Raw genomic sequence first — 20,158 nt, 5'->3', positions numbered from 1 at the left:
TCACCTCCTGGGATAGAGAACCCAGGTTTAAAAATATTATATAAGAAATAGAGAAATAAACGAGTTGTTTAGATGAAATAATTGAACCGAAAAGTGAATGCAAAAGTTATACATAAAGAGGTAGCCATATAAAGAAAATAATAGGGAAATAGATAAATTGAAAACGGAACTGAATAGGATAAAGGAAGAAAACATAAAATTGAAAAATGAAGATATGAATAGGAATGAGGCATTAAAGAAAGAGATGAATAATCAAATACAGGCAGTGACTGAGAAAGTGGAAGAAAAGATTACAGAAAATGACTTCCAAGAAATAAACAGTGGAAGGTAGAACAGGAAAGTAAAAAATTATCTTTTAAAGAAATAGTGGAACAACAAGTTAAGGAGAATGCAAAGGAAATGGTTAATCCAAGTGATTTAAGAGAAAGGAAATTTAATTAGTGATACAGTGGACAAAAAAAGATGCATTGTGATCTATGGTATTAAAGAAGAGCATAATGTTCCTAGGTATCGGAGAGAAAGAGAGGAAAAGGAAATCACTAAAGAGATTCTGAAGGAGATTCAAGTGGAGGCTCAAACCTTGGATAAAGAAATCAAGGAAACATTATAGAATAGGTAGATACTCAAAAGAAAAGCAATATAGGCCACTAAAAAGTTAGGTCACAAATGATAGCAGAGGAAGTACTCTCCAAAACAGTAAAACTAGCAAAGAAAATCACATGGCCCGGATGGTATTGCAAATTGGGATTCTAAAAGGAATGCAAGAAAGAATTAATGGACAAAATACACATAATAATAAATAGCTCACTCAAAGAAGGAAAGATACCTAATGACTGGAAAAATGATAAGATTGTACCAATATATAAAGGAGGAAACAAGGAAGAACCCACCAAACTATAGGCCAGTATCACTAACAAGCACTATAGCCAAAATTTGTGAGAAAATAATCATATTAAACCCAAGACAATTTGGGTTCAGGCAAGGAAGATCATGCACCACAACTTAATATGCTTCTCCTCAAGGCTAATAGACATAGTGCAAGAAAGAAATGGATGGGCTGATTGTGCATTCCTAGACTTGCAAAAAGCCTTTGACAAAGTACCACAAAGAAAATTACTAAAAAAAAACTGGAACACATTGGAGGAATACAAGGGAACCTACTAAAATGGAATGGAGGACTTCCTAACGGGTAGAAGATGAGAGTAGTGCTCAGAGAAAAATATTCAGACTGGAAAGAGGTGATCAGTGGGAGTACCGCAAGGATCTGTACTGGCACCAATAATGTTTGCTATCTATATGAATGACATGAACGAGGACGTGAATTGTTATATGAGCTTCTTTGCAGACAACGCCAATCTGTTAAGGAAAGTAGAAAACTGATAAGGACTGTGAAGCACTGCAGGAAGACCTGAACAAGGTATGGAACTGGAGTCAGAAATGGGAAGTGGACTTTAGTACTAAGAAGTGTAGCATAATGGAGTTTGGAAAAAGCAAAACAGAATATCAGGAAAATATACAATTGGAACCAAGGAAGTAAAGAAGGTAGGATCTGAAAAAGATTTGGGGGTAATTATCACAAACGACTTGTCCTATGACAAACAGATTAACAAAATTGTCAGGGAGGCATACAACTTGCTAAGATCAATAAAAGTGGCATTTGTATACTTGGACGAAGATATGATAAAAAGAATATTGTTTACATTAATAAGACCTAGACTAGAATATGCGGCGACATTGTTGTCACCCAGTATCAAAAAGAATATAAAGAAAATAGAAAGAACCAGAGAGCAGCAACAAAAATGGCACCTGCACTTGCAAACCTATCATATGAGGAGAGATTGGCTAAACTGGAGTTACCGATGCTGGAGCAAAGAAGAGAGAGAGGTGACCTACTGACCATCTACAGAATCATGAAAGGCACAGAGATACTTGACAGAGAGGACTTACCAAACTGGGACAAGAGGGCATGGAAAGAAAAAAAAAAACATAGCTATAGAAGAGAACTGAAGAAAAACAGTTTTCCACATAGAGTATTGGACACTTGGAACAAACTGGATAATGAAATAGTATGCGCAAAAACCATTCATGAGTTTAAAAGCAAACTAGACACTGCGAGATACAAAGGCGGGACACCACGAGCATAGCTCCCCTTCCTTCAAAATACAACTAGGGTAAATACAAAAATTTAAGGATAAAGAAAGAAATGAGTGAAGAAAAAACAAAACCTTAGAAATGAAGCGAAGGAAAAAAAATAAAAAAACTGAGGCTGAAAAGAATGACTTTTTTTTGGAAAGTGGTGGACCTGAGGCTGAGAAAATGGTATATCACAAAAAAGGAAACAAAGCAGACAGAAAAAGACGAGGAAAAAAATTAAAACTAGCCTATACCAACATAGATGGAATGATCTCAGGACTGAATGAACTAAATGATTACCTGGTATAAAAAAACCCGGACATAATGGGAATAGTAGAAACCAAACTAAAAGGTAATCTACCACCTAACATTGTGGGACAAGGACTATACAACTGCTGGATGAAGAATAGAAAGGAAAAACAAGGAGGGGGAGTACTATTTCTGACCAAGAAAGACTTAAATTTGACAAAGTTAACAGAAGGAAAAAACAATGAAGAATCAATTTTGATAAAAATAGAAAACAACCACATGAAAAGTAGAAAATTTGTAGTAGTGTATGTGCCTCCTAAAACACAGTCCTGGACAGAACACAATCATTCCAAATTGTTGGAAAATACTAAACATGAACTAACTGATATACTGAAAGAAAGAAATACAATAATTATGGGTGACTTTAACTCAAAAGAAATATGTTGGGAAGAAATGACAGTGAGGGGTGGAGAGGATATATGGGGCAGCATACTACTCGATATGACCATTGAATACACAATGACTCAGTGGATAAAGGAAAATACCAGATACAGAAACAATGAGGAACCTTTGAGACTGGATTTAATACTTACGTCAGAACCTGAAATTGTAGACAGAATAGATTACAAAATACCAATAGGAAAGAGTGACCATGTACTAATAGAATTCAAACTAAAAGAGCAAAAAGACCTAAGAAGAAAGGCGAAGCATAGAATAGGAAGACCAATGTACAACAAAATGAATTTTGAGAAACTTAAAAAAATTCTTTCAAAATGCGAACTGGGAATTGCTAAATGAAGAAACAAGGACGGAAGAGAAATGGAATATATTAAAGGAAATTTATAATAAGGGTGTGAGCAAGAAAGAACACATAAAGAACTGGTACAACAAAAAATGTAGCAAAGCTAAGGATAAAAGAGACAACGCATAAAAAAAATGGAAAAAATAGAAAAAAGAAAAAGAAAGAAAAAGAAAAGAAAGAGCAAATGGCAAACATACATCAAACTAAGAAATGATTATGTAAAAATACACAGAGAAGAAAAGAGAAATTATGAATAGGAAATAATAGAAAAATGCAAGGAACAACCGAAACTATTTTACAGATATGTGAACGGTAAACTAAAAAACAAGCAAGAAATTGAAAAGCTGTGCCAAGGAAGTTATGAATATACAGAAGAAAAAGAAATGGGAGAAGTTATGAGCAACCACTTCAAATTGGTATTCACAATTGAGAACACACCAAACTGTGAGGGAATAGAGAGACAGAAATCCCCCCAATGAAGAAAATAACTGTTACAACGAAGGAAATTAGCGACAAAAAAAAAACCTTGATGTCAGAAAATTGCATGGTCCAGATGAAATTGCAAATTGGATACTGAAAGAATGCATAGAAGAATTAATAGATAGAATACACGCTATAATTAAATGCTCGCTCAAACAAGGAAAGGTACCACAAGACTGGAAAAATGCAAACACTATACCAATATATAACAAGCACAGTAGCTAAAATAAGTTAAAAAAGTGATCAAAAGTAGATGGGTTAAACACCTGGAAGAAAAATCTATACTAAACCCAAACCAATTTGGATTTAGACAAGGAAGATCATGTACAAAAAACCTGATCTGCTTCTACTTGAGACTAATAGATATAATAGAAGAGAGGGATGGATGGGTAGACTGTGCCTATCTAGACCTACAAAAGGCATTTGACAAAGTACCACACAAAAAATTAATAAGAAAATTAGAATCAATACGTGGGATCACAGGTAAACTATTAGAATGGATGGAAGACTTCCTGACTGGGAGAAAAATGAGGGTAGTAATTAGAGACAAATATTCAAAATGGGAAGAAATGATAAACAGTATTCCACAAGGGTTGGTGCTGGCTCCAATCATGTTTGCCATATACTGTACATAAATGACGTGGATGAAGGAGTTGAAGGTTATATGAATTTCTTCGCAGATGATGCAAAAATATTGAAGAAAGTAAGAACAGAAGAGGACTGTGATTCATTACAATCAGACCTGGACAAAATTTGGAAATAGACTCAAAAGTGGGAAGTGAACTTCAATATTAAGAAGTGTAGCATAATGGAGTTTGGAAAAAGTAAAAACAGAATTTCAAAAAATGATAAAATTGGAAAAGAAGAAATCAAGAAAGTGCACTCGGAAAGGGACCTTGGAGTAATAATCAGCAAAGACATGACACCGAATAAACATATAAACAAAATAGTCGGAGAAACCTTCAACTTATTAACCACTTCACTCCGGGACTTAAATCTCGCGGGCAGCAGCCAATGCCAGCCGTACGACGTGTCGTAATAATACTCGCATCATAAAATATAGTCACCGCTTATATCGATCATTCTCTCTTTCACCCGTGAATTTTGAAAACCATAGAGAATGTGATTAAGGGCATATTAGGGAGAATGTTAAAACTCAGGGGCGACTACAATAAATATAATCAAGACGCCAATATGGCAGTGTCGCGAATCCACTTGCTCCTCATGACGCCTACGTGTGTGGCACCGTATGGTAGGGGTTAAGGTCAATGAAAGTGGCATTTCATTACTTGGATGAAGAAATGATTAAAAAAATATTAGTTACATTGATTAGATCAAAACTGGAATATGCAGCGACACTATGGACACCCAGTACTAAAAAGAATATAAGGAAACTAGAAAGAATACAGAGAGCAATGACAAAGTTGGCACCAGCTCTTTCTAAATTAACATACGAACAAAGATTATCCAAATTGGAACTACCAACACTGGAGCAGAGGAGAGAAAGAGGTGATCTACTGACTATATTTAGAATCATGAAAGGAATGGAAATCCTTGATAGGAATGATTTACTAAAAATGACAATGGAAAAACAAGAGGTCACGAAAAGAAACTCAAAAAGGATAACTATAGAAGAGATCAGTAGAAGAATAGCTTTCCATACAGAGTGCTGGATATTTGGAATAACTTAGATAAAGAAACAGTGTATGCAAATAGTATTCAAGATTTTGAGAAAACACTTGATGCTGAAAGATACAAAGACGGGTCACTACGAGCATAGCTCCCTTCCCGTTAACACAAATAGGTAAGACTAGGTATATAATTTTTTCTTTGCACCCATTCCTAGATGACTATTTCTCATAACACCTTTCAATCCCCCAAGACATTTACTTGCTTCCCTAATTCTACAGTTTACCTCTATTCCCACTCCTTCATTTCCTGCCACTTAATCCCCAAATACTTAACTGTTCATTTCCTTTAGTCTATCTCCTCTAAGACTTACTTCCAACTTGCTCCCACTCTCTTCTCTTATACATCTCATCACCTTACTTTTACCCACATTTTACCCTCAACTTTCTCATATTGCATACCTTCCCAAGCTCTGTTATGAATTGCCTTAGTCCTCTGACCCCACCACAAGTGCAGTATAAACTGCAAACAACTAGCTCACCTCCACTCCCCTCCATTACATCTACCCATCTCCAATCCCCTGCCCATTCCACCCCATCCATGTACACAATGAACAGCCATGGCACCATAACACAGCCCTGACACAGCCCAATATTTGCTCTCCCCATTCCTAATCTTAACACAAACATTAATACTCCTGTAAAACTCTTAGTCAAGAGTCCTAAACAGCTTTACCCCAATCCAATACATCTGCAATACCTCCCACAGTGCCTTCTTGCCTACCCTGTCATAAGCCTTCTCCAAAACATCTTTACTTTTGCTAAAAACTTGCAAATTTGCCTTAACATAAAAATTTTATTCACACACCCTCTACCTTTCTTAAACCCACACTACTCTTCACCAATTATTCCCTCTGTTCCTCTCCTACATATCATACATATACCAAGGCTTTTTCCCCCTTTCAAGGGGGGTAGCCAAAAAGGAAAAGGCATAAAATCATTCCCACCCATTCCATCCCTGAATACACTCCACACCCCTCCACCCTCCCTCTTATCTTAGCACCTCCTAGATGACGGGTCATCCCTGCACCTTGTCCACTGCCCTGGGTCAGAAGCAGTGTTGCAAGACACAGTACATCCACAGCAAGACCGCTTCATTAAATCGGCGACCCCCCCTCTCCGTCCCCCCATTGCATAAAAGGAGAAGACGGGGAGAAATCCTTTTGGGCTGTGTCAAAATTTGCTCACACATACTACCTCACCCCCCCATCCCCCCGCCCATTCCATCTCATGCATCACAACATCATCCATATACAACCATTCTCCTCTTCCCCAAAGCCCCCTTCACCCCATCCATCCACCTCATCCTCGGACGTCCCCTCATGTTCACTCCCTCCACATCTGCCTTCCATACCTCTTTTACTAGTCTTTCTTCACTCATTCTTTCCATGTGTCCAAACCATCCTAATATTCTTTCATCAACCCTATCTCCCAACTCCCTTTCTACCCCTGTTCTCCTCCTCACCTCCTCATTTCTCACTCTATCCAGGATAGTAACCCCCATCATACTTCTCAAACACCTCATCTCAAACACATTCAAACTCCTTCTCTCTTCCTCTCTTATGTTCCATGTTTCTGCCCCATACAGTGCTGTTGGCACAATCACTCCTTCATACAGTCTCCTCTTAGCATCCATTCCCAAATGTCTATTCCTCATTACACTCTTTAATCCACCAAGGCATTTACTCGCTTCTCTCAATCTACATTCTACCTCCACCTTCACTCAACCTTTTCCTGCCACATTTGCACCCAAGTATCTAACACTATCCACTTCCTCCAGTCGCTCTCCCTTAATACTTACTTCCAGTTTACTGCCACTTTCACCCCTTGTACATTTCATCACCTTACTTTTACCCACATTTATCTTTAGCTTTCTTCTATCACATACCCTCCCAAACTCTGTCACCAACTTCCTCAATCCCTCCTCCGATCCTGCCACAAGCGCAGTGTCGTCCGTAAACAACAGCTGGCTCACCTCCCACTTTTCTCCATTTTCTCTAACCATCTCCAATCCCCGACCCACTACCCTTGCATTTACCTCTCGCACTACCCCATCCATGTATAAGTTGAACAGCCAGGGCGACATAACGCATCCCTGATGAAGTCCCACCTTTACCTCGAACCACTCACTCTCTCCATTTCCAATCCTGACACAAGCTCTACCACTCTCATAAAAACCCTTGACAGCTCCCAAAAGCCCTCCTCTCCTACTCTCTTTAAATCAAAACCCTACCATATACCTTTTCAACTTCACCCAGCAAATTCTATCTATTTAATTATCATGGGCTTCTCTCCCACTTACAAAAGGTGGTGGCCAGTCAAGGCATGCACTCACTCCCACCCATTCCATTCCACATTATGAAAGGAAAAGAATGCCTTGATAGGGAGGACTTATTAAAGTGGGACAGAGGAAAAACAAGAGGACATGCAATGAAACTCAAAAAGGACAACTACAGAAGAGGCCTGAAAAAGAACAGTTTCCCACACAGAGTGATAGTTATATGGAACAAATTGGACAAAAAAATAGTGTGTGCAAACACAATACAAAAATTTAAGAACAAACTTGATCTTGCGAGATACAAAAACGGGTCACTACGAACATAGCTTCCCTTCCCATAAAATACAACTAGGTAAATACATCCATTCCACTCAAAAAATTTCCCTCTAAAACTCCTACATTAACATTTGTCCCATTTTCCTTTGCAATACAGAACAAAACAAGCACTTCCCCAATCCTCCTGCACCCTCCCCTCCCTTAGACACATATTATACAACCTCACTAGCCAATCCACTAAAACTGTATGTCCCCTTTTCAGATACTCCACATGACACCCATCCAACCCAGGTTCCTTACCAGTTTTCTATTTTCAAAGATCCTTATGCCTCATCTTTTCTATATCTCTTCCCTTTTCCTCTCCCATCACAGTCATTTTCTTAGCTTCTCCCAATGCCACAATCAATCAATCCCTAACCTCCTCCACATTCAACAACTACACAATGAAAGAATCAATATAATGAAATTAAGTGACCTCACTCTTTATCAACTACTAAATGACTTCCTTTTTTGGACTACTCACATTTGGACCATTGGTGTCAATAACCTGCACATAGGGAAATGTCCTTCCATCTCTCTGTTCATAGCTGACAACTTTGACCATTACAATCTTCCACAGAGCAACATAGCTCAGCTCTTCAAAGAGATCAACTGCCTCATCACTGGTTGCACTCCTGATAAGCATATAATGAAATAATATATATATTTAATACATTAGAATTGCATGTTCCTGACAACAATGGGAAAGGATTACAACTTTTTCAAAAACATAATCAGAACAATCTTATCTATATACCAAGGGCTTTTCCACCTTTATAAGGGAGGTAGCCAAGTCAAAAGGCATGCACCTGCTCCCATCCACCACCTTTGCCTTCCTCTAATCTTAGCTCCTCATGGATGAAGGGTCATCCCTGTCACCCGCCCAATACCCTGGGTCAGAAGCAATACATCATGACACAGCACATTCACATCAAGGTGGCTTCACTTAATCAGTGACCCTACCCCTCTCCATCCCCTCATGCTGAAAATAGAGAACCATACCATATACCACCATATACCAAAGGCTCCTTCCCCCTTACAAGGGAGGTAGCCAAAAAACAAAGGCATAAAAACCACTCCCACCCATTCCATCCCCAACACACAAAGAGAGAGAAGACAAGGAGAAATCTCTTCAGGTTGTACCAAAATATCCACATGCAACCACTCCCTACTCCCCACTCCCCCACAATCCCTTCCTTACATCAAAGTATCATCTATACACAGTCATTCTCCACTCACCCATACCTCCTGCCTTCTCTCTTCTTTGCTCAAAGCCCCTTTGACCAAGAGGAGAATGTCTGTTAAGCAAGGAAGGGAGACAGGGATGAGAGGAGAATGGCTGTGTATAGATGAAGAATTACACCTTGGAAACTTATTAATGATGGGATAATTAATGGGTACCTTCCAGTGGTGGTCCTGTAGACAGGTGTCTAGAGAGAACTGCCCCCCCACCCCATGCCACTTATCTTCAAAAGCCGTCACCTCAGTAAAGAGATACTGTATTCAGGAGCTGACACAATCTGGCATTGGGTTCAGGATCTCTCTGTCAACTATGACTGTATTTCCTTTATCTTTTCATACATGGAGAGCATTCTGCCTGCTTTTCTCCTCTTCCTACTACTATAAGGCAATGATACAGAAATGCCCACACACTAATACAACACAAAGAACAGTCCAATATTCTTTCCCAAAAATCTACGGAAGGGTCCAAGGACTGCTGCCAGCCAATGTGAGGTTGCAGGTTTCCAGCAAGTGAAACACAAAGTATGTATGTACAGTGAGACCTCTCATTAATGGACATTAATTAGCTTTGTTTGTGGTGTTTTCGCTGTGTTTTGGAGTGGTTTTTGGGTGGCATAGGGATTGCACGCACTACACAACAGCACCAAAAACACTGAAAACACAGCGAAAACACTGCAAACACAGCTAATTAACGTCCGTTAATGAGAGGTCTCACTGTATGTACGAAACTCAAAGTTTCTTCTTTGGAAGAAACTTTGAGTTTGACATACTAGGAGACAGGGATGACCATTCATTCATGAGAAGCTAAGATGAAAAAGAAACAATGGGTGGTGGATGGGAGTGGAATGGGTGGGAGTGGTGTATGCCTTGACTAACTACCTCCTTTATAAGGAGAGAAAAAAAAACCCTTGGTACCTTGATAGAGAAAAATTCAAAGTAACAATTATTACTATCATAAATAATGACTCCTCATTGTGTCAACATTCTGCCTAAACCATTAAAGTTCACCACTCAGTTCTCTCTTGCAAGATGACTATGATCAGTTCCAAGGTATTTGGGGACAGCCCTCAGAATGGCCCACGCGTCATTCAAGAAATTTTATACAGCTATCTGTATTGTTAATGTTGGGCAGTGAAGGAACAGCTGTTGTGTGTCTTCTGAAGGGTGGACGTACATGATTGAAAGAACAACAGCAAATGAATATGCACCTTGCTTATTCACCTATACTAAAATGAAAGCTACCAAAACTGATTACTATCAATACTTACTACCTGATAATAAATTTCCATTAAATAACAACTACTATTTTGAGCTTCACACACTGGAAATCTACAGCATTATAGTAACTGACAATTCATTACTTTCTGACATAGATCTCTATGGTAACATATATTAGACTGTTGTCTGTATTGTATTCATGTAGGACAGTAGGAGAGGTGCAGTCATCTGTTTGTCAGCTTTGCTTCTATGAAAAAGTGGAGGAAATACAGTTAAAGTTGATAGAGATTTTGGGGGGCGGAGAGGGAGACAGACAGAGAGAGAGAGAGAGCGAGGGAGAGAGAAGGAGAAAAAGAGAGGGGGGCAGCAAGGGAGAGAGGGAGAGGGAGGGAGAGATTGAGAGATGGTAAGAGAGAGTGAGAGAGAGAAAGAGACAGAGAGTGACAGAGAGAGACATGGAGGTTGTTACACAAGACTTTCCTTTCCTAAATTGAAGTTGACAGTCAACTAGGTTTCCTTTATTGTCTCAATCCTTCATTCATCTATTACAATTTTTTTCACATATTTTTGCAACTATTTTTTTTTTTAACAATTATGGTAGTAGCAAAAAGGTACTATTTTTTTTTTTAACAATTATGGTAGTAGCAAAAAGGTGTGAACATTTTTATTGAAGGTGAATTTGGGTAAAAGATGATGAAATGTACAAGGGGAGAGGATGACAGAGAGTTGAAAGTGAGAGGATGAAGGAAGTGAATAGTTTTAGGTATTTACCTAGTTGTATTATACGGGAAGGGAGCTATGCTCGTGGTGACCCATCTTTGTATCTCTCAGCATCAATCTTTTTTTTTTAAATCTTGAATAGTGTTTGCACACACTGTTTCTTTGTCTAATTTGATCCAAGTATCTATCACTGTGTGGGAAGCTATTTTTTTTTTCATATCTCTTCTGAGAAAGCTATAGGAAAGGGGAAGGATGTTTTTTGGGCTTTTATGGATCTGGAAAAGGCTTATGATAGGGTAGACAGAAAGGCACTGTGGGAGGTTATGCAGATTTATGGGATAGGAGGAAAGCTTTTGGGAGCTGTCAAGAGTTTTTATGTGAGTAGTAGAGCATGTGTTAGGATTGGAAATGGAGAGAGTGAGTGGTTTGAAGTAAAGGTGGGACTTCGTCAAGGATGCGTTATGTCGCCCTGGCTGTTCAACTTATACATGGATGGGGTGGTGCGAGAGGTGAATGCTAGGGTAGTGAGTCAGGGATTGGAGATGGTTAAAGAAAATGGAGAAAAGTGGGAGGTGAGCCAGCTGTTGTTTGCGGACGACACTGCTGTAATTATCTTTTTTAGTTTCTTTTCGTGTCCTCTTGTTTTTCCATTGAGGTCACATGTGGCAGGAAAGGGAGGTGGAAGTGGAAGTAAATTGTAGACTGAGAGAAGTAAGTAAATGCTTTGGGGGATTAACAAGTGTCATGAGAAATAGGCATTTGGGAATGGATGCAATGAAGAGACTATATGAAGGGGTTATTGTGCTGATGACACTGGATGGGCAGAGACAGGGAATTTATGAGAGGGAGAGAGGAAGAGATTTATTATGTTTAAGATGAAATGTCTGAGAAGTGTAGTAAGGGTTACAAAGTTGGATATAATGAGAAACATGGTGAGGAAGAGAGCTGGGGTGGAAAAGGAGATGGCAGATAGGGCTGATGAAAGAGTACTGGGATGGTTTGGACACATGGAAAGAATGAGTGAAGAAAGATTAGTAAAAGATATGTGGAAGGCAGAGGTGGAGGAAGTGAACTTGAGGGGACTATTGAGGATGAGATGGATGGATGGGATGAAAGGGTCTGTTGAGCAAGGGAGGGATAAAACAGGAGGTAGCGGTGAGTGTAGGATGGCTGTGTATAGATGATAGTGTGATGCAAGGAATAGAGGGGGTGGGGGATAGTTGGGGGGGTTAGGTAGTGTTTATGTGTGAATAATATTTTGACACAGCCTGAAGGGGATGGAGAGGGGAGGTTGCCAATTCAGTGAAGCAACCTCGCTGTGGATGGACTGTGTCTTCCTGCACTGCTTCTGACTCAGGACAGTGGGCAGGATACAAGGATGATCTGTCATCTATGAGAAGCTAAGCTGAGAGGGAGGAAAAGGTGGTGGATGGGAGTGGATGGGTGGAAATGAAATGGGTGGGAGTATTCTTGCCTTTTGATTTAGCTACCTCCCTTTTAACCACTTCACTCCGGGCCAAAATCTCGCGGGCAGCATTAGCTGCCAGACGTACGATGTTGCATCACAATACTCGCATTATAAAAAATAACGTCACCACTGTATCGATCGTTCTCTCTTTCACCCATGAATTTTGATAACCATAGAAAATATGATGAAGCCAGTTTACAGAGTATGGGGGTCATGCAGGTACAACTACAATAAATACATCTACATCCAGAAGAGGCTGGATGACCGCGTTGTGAACAGCTGCCCAGGATGTAACACTTCACCCCATACCATACAACACATAATGGAAGACTGCATTATACACAATCATGCATGCAAACAACACAACATACACTCTATAAAGGATTTGTGGGAAAACCCAGTTTCGGCTATGGCATTCCTTGGGGAGACGGGACTGCTCGGACAGACAGTCTAGGGAATGACAACAACAACAACAACAATAAATATAATCAAGACGCCGATATGGCAGCCTCGCGTACCCACTTGCTCCTCATGATGCCTATGTAGGCGTCACCGTATGGAAGGGGTTAAGGGGGGAAAAGCCCTTGATAGATAGATAGGCCATAATTGTGGTACTTGTTCTGTTATAGTGTATAATAATGTGAATTATGTATTCACTTTATGCAAATTCACACAATGCAGGTGTCCCTTGCATATATGGAGGGACTAGTGTACAATTTTTTTCATGTCCTATTTCTTTGTACAAATACTATCCTTGTATTTGACTAATACTGTTACTACATGCTCAAAATCCATTTCTAACTACAATCATTCTCTTTCAAGTTAATCAAAACACAGTACAATTATGAAAACCAATCATACTCACTCTGGTTTAATATTTGCAAGGAAACATTCAATGGCTTGGAAATTCAGCTTCAAATAGTCTGTCCTCAATTCAAAGACATTTGAAATGGGAATGGTGTCTACATCTCCAAAGTCTACATAATACAGAGTAACTTCACTTTTTCTTGGGTCCTCTTCATTAGGGTTAAAGCTCCTGACCTGTCCTCTGTACCAAGAACCATCATGGGAAAACCTGGCTGCCACAATGTCTCCCACTTGGACCTAAATAAACCATAATAAAGATGAAGGCATTATGAGAAAAAAAAAGAGAGAGAGAGAGAGAGAGAGAGAGAGAGAGAGAAGAGAGAGAGAGAGAGAGAGAGAGAAGAGAGAGAGAGAGAGAGAGGCCACTTTCATACAGCTTGGCAGTCTCTTGTTAATAAGTAAACTTAAAAACAAGAGAATTCATGGGCTTAAGATATTACTTTAATCAGTTACATATGAAGCCATTCAGAACTACAACGATATAATTGTACAACTAAAACTTATGTACACACAAATATAAAAATGAAGGACTGAAAAAGGAGGTCAAAGAGCAATTACAGGTACTGACTGGAAAGGTGGAAGTCAATTAAAGAAACAGACCTCATTGAAATAAAAAAAATCAATGGAAACAAGAACAGAAAAAAAAAAAATATCTTTTAGAGAAATAGTACAAAAGCAGATGGAGGAAAATACAAAAGAAACAGTTATGAAAGTAATTAAAGAAAAGGAAAATTGGGTGAGAGTTACAGTTGACAAATATGGGAATGGAATCAGAGATGAACTTCAACATTAAGAAATGTAGCAAAATGGAGTTTGGAGAAAGCAAAAATAGAATATTGGGTCAATATAAAATTGGAAACAAGGAAGTCAAAAAAGTTTATTGAGGGATAAAAATGTCAATAAATTATTTGGAGAGACTTTTAACTTATTAAGATCAATGAAAGTGGCCTTTGACTACATGGATGAAGAGATGGTACAGAAAATAGTGGATACACTAATCAGACCTAAACTAGAGTATGCTGCAACACTATGGGCACCTAGCACAAAAAAGAACATAAGAAAATTAGAAAGAATCGAAAGAGCAGTGACAAAAATGGCACCTAGGTACTGACGATTCTTTTTCTGGTTTTGGTAAGTACAAAAGAAGAAATTTGAGTCAAATTATAGACACGGAAAGGGAGATGAGTTTTAACACAGACTCATGGGACAGGGAATTCATCAAACTAAAGAAAGAGGTTATGAATTTAAGAAAAGACTTCTCTGAAGTAAACAAAGAGGTGTGTGAGTTAAAGAAAAAGAATGCTGAAATAAACAATAAACTGAGTGAATTAAAAAAAGGACTAATTGTGGTTAAATGTGAAAATGAAAGGATGAAAAACAAAGATACCACCAGTAGTGAAAAAAAAAATAGAAAGAATTTAAAGAGCGACAACAAAGATGGCACCAACACTTTGCAATTTGCCATACGAACAAAGATTGGATAAACTAAATCTACCAACCCTGGAACAAAGAAGAGAAAGAGGTGATTTGTTAACCATCTACAGAATTATGAAAGGGATGGAAATTCTTGATAGGGATGACCTACTAAAATGGGACAGAAGAAATACAAGAAGACACAAGAATAATCTTAAGAATGTCAGTTACAGAAGAGATTTGAAAAAGAATAGCTTCCCACACAGATAGATATCTGGAACAAACTGAATGAGGAAACAGTGAGTGGTAACACTATACATGACTTTAAGAAAAAACTGGATGTGGAAAGATACAATAGCGGGTCACTATGAGCATAAATAAACCAAAGCTGAGAGAGGGTTTCACAATTTCAGAGACCTAATTTAAGGTTAAGCTATAATTACAAATGAAGCACTGTCATTTCAATTATATCAATGACTCCATTAAAGTTTAAGTAAATTTTTATTATGAAATCTATTAAATCAATATCCATACCTTCTCTAACTCATGCATTTCTTGGTTGTCTTCATTTGAGTAGTATTTAGTCATACTGTCGACTAATTTATCGAGTTGTATGGACCTGGGTCCCACAACCTGGATCCAGAAGTGAGTGGCTGAATCCATAGCAGACACATAAGCCTCCAGGAACTGGTTGCTGCTGCTTACCAAGGATTCTTCCTGGCTGCTGATGCTCCAATGGGGCTGCAAAGAAAGTCAAGAAGTTGTTTACAGGTTTACAGTTGATCTGAATCACACTCCAAAAAATATGTAGAGGGTTGGTAACAGCCTTTACTGAGTACTCAGAAGATATAAAGAAAAAGTTAGCATACATACATATACCAAGGATTTTTCCCCCTTACAAGGGAGGTAGCCAAAAAGAAAAAGGCATAAAATCATTCCCACCCATTCCATCCCTAAATACACTTCACTCCCCTCCACCCTCCCTCCCATCTTAGCACCTCCTGGATGACGGGTCATCCCTGCTTGTCCACCGCCCTGGGTCAGAGGCAGTGTTGCAAGGCACAGCACATCCACAGCAAGGCCGCTTCATTAAATCGGCAACCCCCCTCTCCGTCTCCCCATGCATAAAGGAGAAGATGGGAAGAAATCCCTTTGGGCTGTGTCAAGTTTTCAATCACACTCCAAAAAATATGTAGAGGGTTGGTAACAGCCTTTACTGAGTACTCAGAAGATATAAAGAAAAAGTTAGAATATTATGAAATTGATCAATACCTATCCCTGGATCAAGCAGTAAACAAAGCTGTACCTACCATCCAGAAAGCAAGTACATACATACATACGTACATATACCAAGGCTTTTTTCCCCCTTACAAGGGAGGTAGCCAAAACGGGAAAGGCATAAAATCATTTCCACCCATTCCATCCCTGAATACACTCCACACCCCTCCACCCTCCCTCTTATCTGAGCACCTGAGGAAAAAAAAAAAAAAAAAAAAAAAAAAAGAGGCTCCAGAAAAAACCTTTAAACCCAACTATACATGGGATATAGCTTCCTTAAAGAAAAAAGGAATAAGCTGAAAAAGAAACACAACCAACAGAACAAGAACAGGAATGTGTAAACCAATCACATGGAAACATCACAAATGAAAATAATATTAAATAGAATGAAAACTAGGAAAAACTAACCAAAAATAGATGGAAATGCTTATAATGAAAAAATATGGAGAGCTTAACCATCAAAAACTCAAAATTAAATTCACCCACTTTCCCCATCCATGAAGCAGTTGGTGCACCTCAGGCATAGAAATACCATAACCAAAACAGCAATGAGACATCATCAATAATTATTTCTTCAAAACTAGCTTCAAGACCACAATCCCAGAAAATAAGAAAATAAATAAAGATATATGAAAACCCAAACTGACACTAAAGCTACACACTCCTTCACCAGTAAAGATAAAGAAGGAATAATAAAGGAATTAAATAACTTCAAAAGTAAAGGCCCAGACACTATCTCAAACATACATACATATACCAAGGCTTTTTCCCCCTTACAAGGGAGGTAGCCTAAAAGAAAAAGGCATAAAATCATTCCCAATCATTCTATCCCAGAATACTCTCCACTCCCCTCCACCCTCCCTCTTATCTTAGCACCATCTCAAACACTTTGGCCAAACAACTATGAGAGCCTAAAGTGACATTTTCAACTACTCCTGTTTACACAACAACCTCCCAAACTTCTGAAAAGAGCTGACATAATCCCAATCTTGAAAGGAGGAGGAGGAGCAGCATGCTGATAGGAGAAGTTTTGGTCCATAATTAGGTCGGATGCAGAAAAATATATATAATAATGATAAACAAATAAAAATTATAGCAACACAAATAATATTAAACAAAATAAATATATGCATATAAATGTCTTGACTTGTTCTAATACCACCCTCTTCTTGTTCTATTGTTATACCAGATACTGAAAACTAATTTCCTCTTCTGAACCAATCAGGAATGTGTTTAATTGGAACAATACAGATGTCTTGAGTGTATATGACACATTCCAACAGAAATTACCTATATGTATACAAATAATCCCTTCTAAACTTCCATTATCATGCCAGAAGAACAGTGTTAATTCTAAGCCACGCTGAGACATTCACAATGTAAGCAATTCATGCATCACCCTCTTGTACAATACTCTGGCTGCATTGCTGAGACCATACACTCTTCTTTAATGTAAACAGATATCCATTGTAGAATCTCCAGAATTCTTCAGGGAGCAATACAATCTATTCTTTTATATACCAATAGGCTTCTTCCCCTTTACATGTGAGGTAGTCAACCAAGGCATGCACCTACCCCCACCCATCCCACTCCCATCTGTTACTCAATGCACTTTTATTTTAGCTCTTTGTGGATGAAGTAATGCAGAGACTTCTTTAATAGTATGCCCCTGTAAAAATGTAGAATTTCCATCCAATGTATGACAGTCCCAACTCTTAGGTGATGCAATACTGAAAGCCAGTCTAAAAGCTTCTTTTGAACACATTGATGAATCAATGGAAATATCACACAACTCTTCCTCAAAGCCACTTGCCACCAAATGGGCCTTAATAACCTGAAAGCCAGATCTTATTTTAGAGGGATCAGTCTGTTAAATGCAGTTGGTAAAGCATATGGGATGATGTTGAATGAAAGGATTAGGAGGGGGACTAACTAGAGAAGAACAGTGTCAATTTAGGAAAGGTAGAGGACTTGTGGATTAAATGTCTGATTTATGGCAGACATGCAAGCTGTTTTGGGGAAAAGCTGAGGATATCTTTTGGGCATTAATGGATCTAGGAAAGCATTATGATAGATTCAATAAGAAGACATTGTGCAAGGTATTTCAGATGAATGAGATATGGGGGGAAGTTGTTAAGAGCAGTCAAAAGTTTTTACCCAAGTAGTAGAATCAATCCTGTCCACTGCCCTGGGTCAGAAGCAGTGTTGCAAGACACTGCTTCCTGTCATCCAGGAGGTGCCAAGATAAGAGGGAGGGAGGAGGGTGGAGGGGAGTGGAATATATAGGAAATGGAATGGGTGGGAGTGGTTTCTATGCCTTTTTCTTTTTGGCTACCCCCCGTGTAGGGGGAAGAAGCCTTTGGTATATGTATGTATGTAGTTGTTGTTGTTGTCGTTCCCTAGACTGTCTGTCCGAGCAGTACCGTCTCCCCAAGGAATGCCACAGCCGAAACTGGGTTTTCCCACAAATCCTTTATAGAGTGTATGTTGTGTTGTTTGCGTGCATGATTGTGTATAATGCAGTCTTCCATTATGTGTTGTATGGTATGGGGTGAAGTGCTATAGTGCAATATGTATGTATGTAGTAGAATCAATTGATTGTTGCCTTGAGTTTCACTAAAAGGAAAACCCACAGCCGCACAGTGGCTGCCAACAATCCTTGGAATCTCCCACAGTCCTTTCTAGAATGAAACTTTGGACTGTTGTGCATGTTGTATCAGTGTGGTGTTGCTTCTATGTCACCAGCTCAAAGTGGTATGGAGAGGAGAGCAGTTGTCAATTGTCAGCTCTCCATGTGTGAAATAGTGTAAGACATACAGCTGAAATTGACAAAGAAAGATCTTGGGATCAGTCCAAAGATCAGGTGCCAGCCCCTAAATACTCCACCTCTTGATAGAGATGAAGGGATCAAGTAGTAGACATCATGTTAAGGTTGGAAATGGTAAAAGTTAATGGTTTGAGGTGAAGGTGGGGTTCCACCAAGGTTGTGTAATGTTACCATGGTTGTTGAATGTATGCACAGATAGATGGGGTAGTACAAGAGGTAAATGTGAGGGTGATAAGACAGGGGAATGTCTGTTGAGGAAGGACGGGAGAGGACAGAAGATAGGGGTGAATGGAGAATGGTTGTATATGGATGATGTTGTGATGCATGAGGTGGAATGGGCAGGGGGATGGGGGGTGAGGTAGTATACAACAACAACAACATATACCAAGGCTTTTTCCCCCTTACAAGGGAGGTAGCCAAAAAGGGAAAGGCATAAAAACACTCCCACCCATTTCATCCCTACATACACTCCACACCCCTCCACCCTCCCTCTCATCTGAGCACCTCCTGGATGACGGGTCATCCCTGCACCCTGCCCACCGCCCTGGGTCAGAAGCAGTGTCGCAAGACACAGCACATCCACAGCAAGGCCGCTTCATTTAATCGGTGACCCCCCCCTCTCCGTCCCCCCTTGCATATAAGGAGAGGACGGGGAGAAATCCTTTCGGGCTGCGTCAAAATTTACTCACACATACTACCCCACCCCCCACCCCCCTGCCCATTCCTCCTCATGCAATCACAACATCATCCATATACAACCATTCTCCACTCACCTCTGTCTTCCGTCCTCTCCCTTCCTTCCTCAACAGACATTCCCCTCTTCCCCAAAGCCCCCTTCACCCCATCCATCCACCTCATCCTAGGACGTCCCCTCATGTTCACTCCCTCCACATCTGCCTTCCATACCTCTTTTACTAGTCTTTCTTCACTCATTCTTTCCATGTGTCCAAACCATCCTAATATTCTAAAACCATCCTAATATCCCCGTCTGGGGTATTGGCTGCTTGTTATTGTGGCTGCTTGTTATTGTGGCAAAGTAGCATGCAGTCGATACTTTAGGGTCTATATGGGGCGCCCCTACGGACCAGAGCCACACATCATTTTGTCTATGATAGAAGAAATTCTGTTCATAGAGAAATGATGACACTTTTATACTACGACTGTCCCTCCGTTATGCTGT

The 20,158-nt window shown here is 39.4% G+C and overlaps 1 protein-coding gene across 1 annotated transcript in view; it reads right to left on the bottom strand.

Annotated features, from left to right (window-relative positions):
- LOC143041083 (tudor and KH domain-containing protein homolog) overlaps nucleotides 1-20,158 on the bottom strand; it is a 60,291-nt gene that overhangs the window by 2,776 nt on the left and 37,357 nt on the right. The window contains exons 7-9 of the mRNA XM_076212765.1: nucleotides 15,408-15,614; nucleotides 13,459-13,697; nucleotides 8,430-8,580 (exon numbers count right to left, since the gene is read on the bottom strand). Coding sequence (XP_076068880.1) covers nucleotides 8,430-8,580; nucleotides 13,459-13,697; nucleotides 15,408-15,614 — 597 coding nt within the window. The remainder of the gene's footprint in view (nucleotides 1-8,429; nucleotides 8,581-13,458; nucleotides 13,698-15,407; nucleotides 15,615-20,158) is intronic.

This window comes from Oratosquilla oratoria, chromosome 30 (genome assembly GCF_046742065.1).
Source record: "Oratosquilla oratoria isolate Oo_2021 chromosome 30, ASM4674206v1, whole genome shotgun sequence".
Classification (NCBI taxonomy): domain Eukaryota; kingdom Metazoa; phylum Arthropoda; class Malacostraca; order Stomatopoda; family Squillidae; genus Oratosquilla; species Oratosquilla oratoria.
This window is presented reverse-complemented; position numbering and strand designations above follow the sequence as displayed.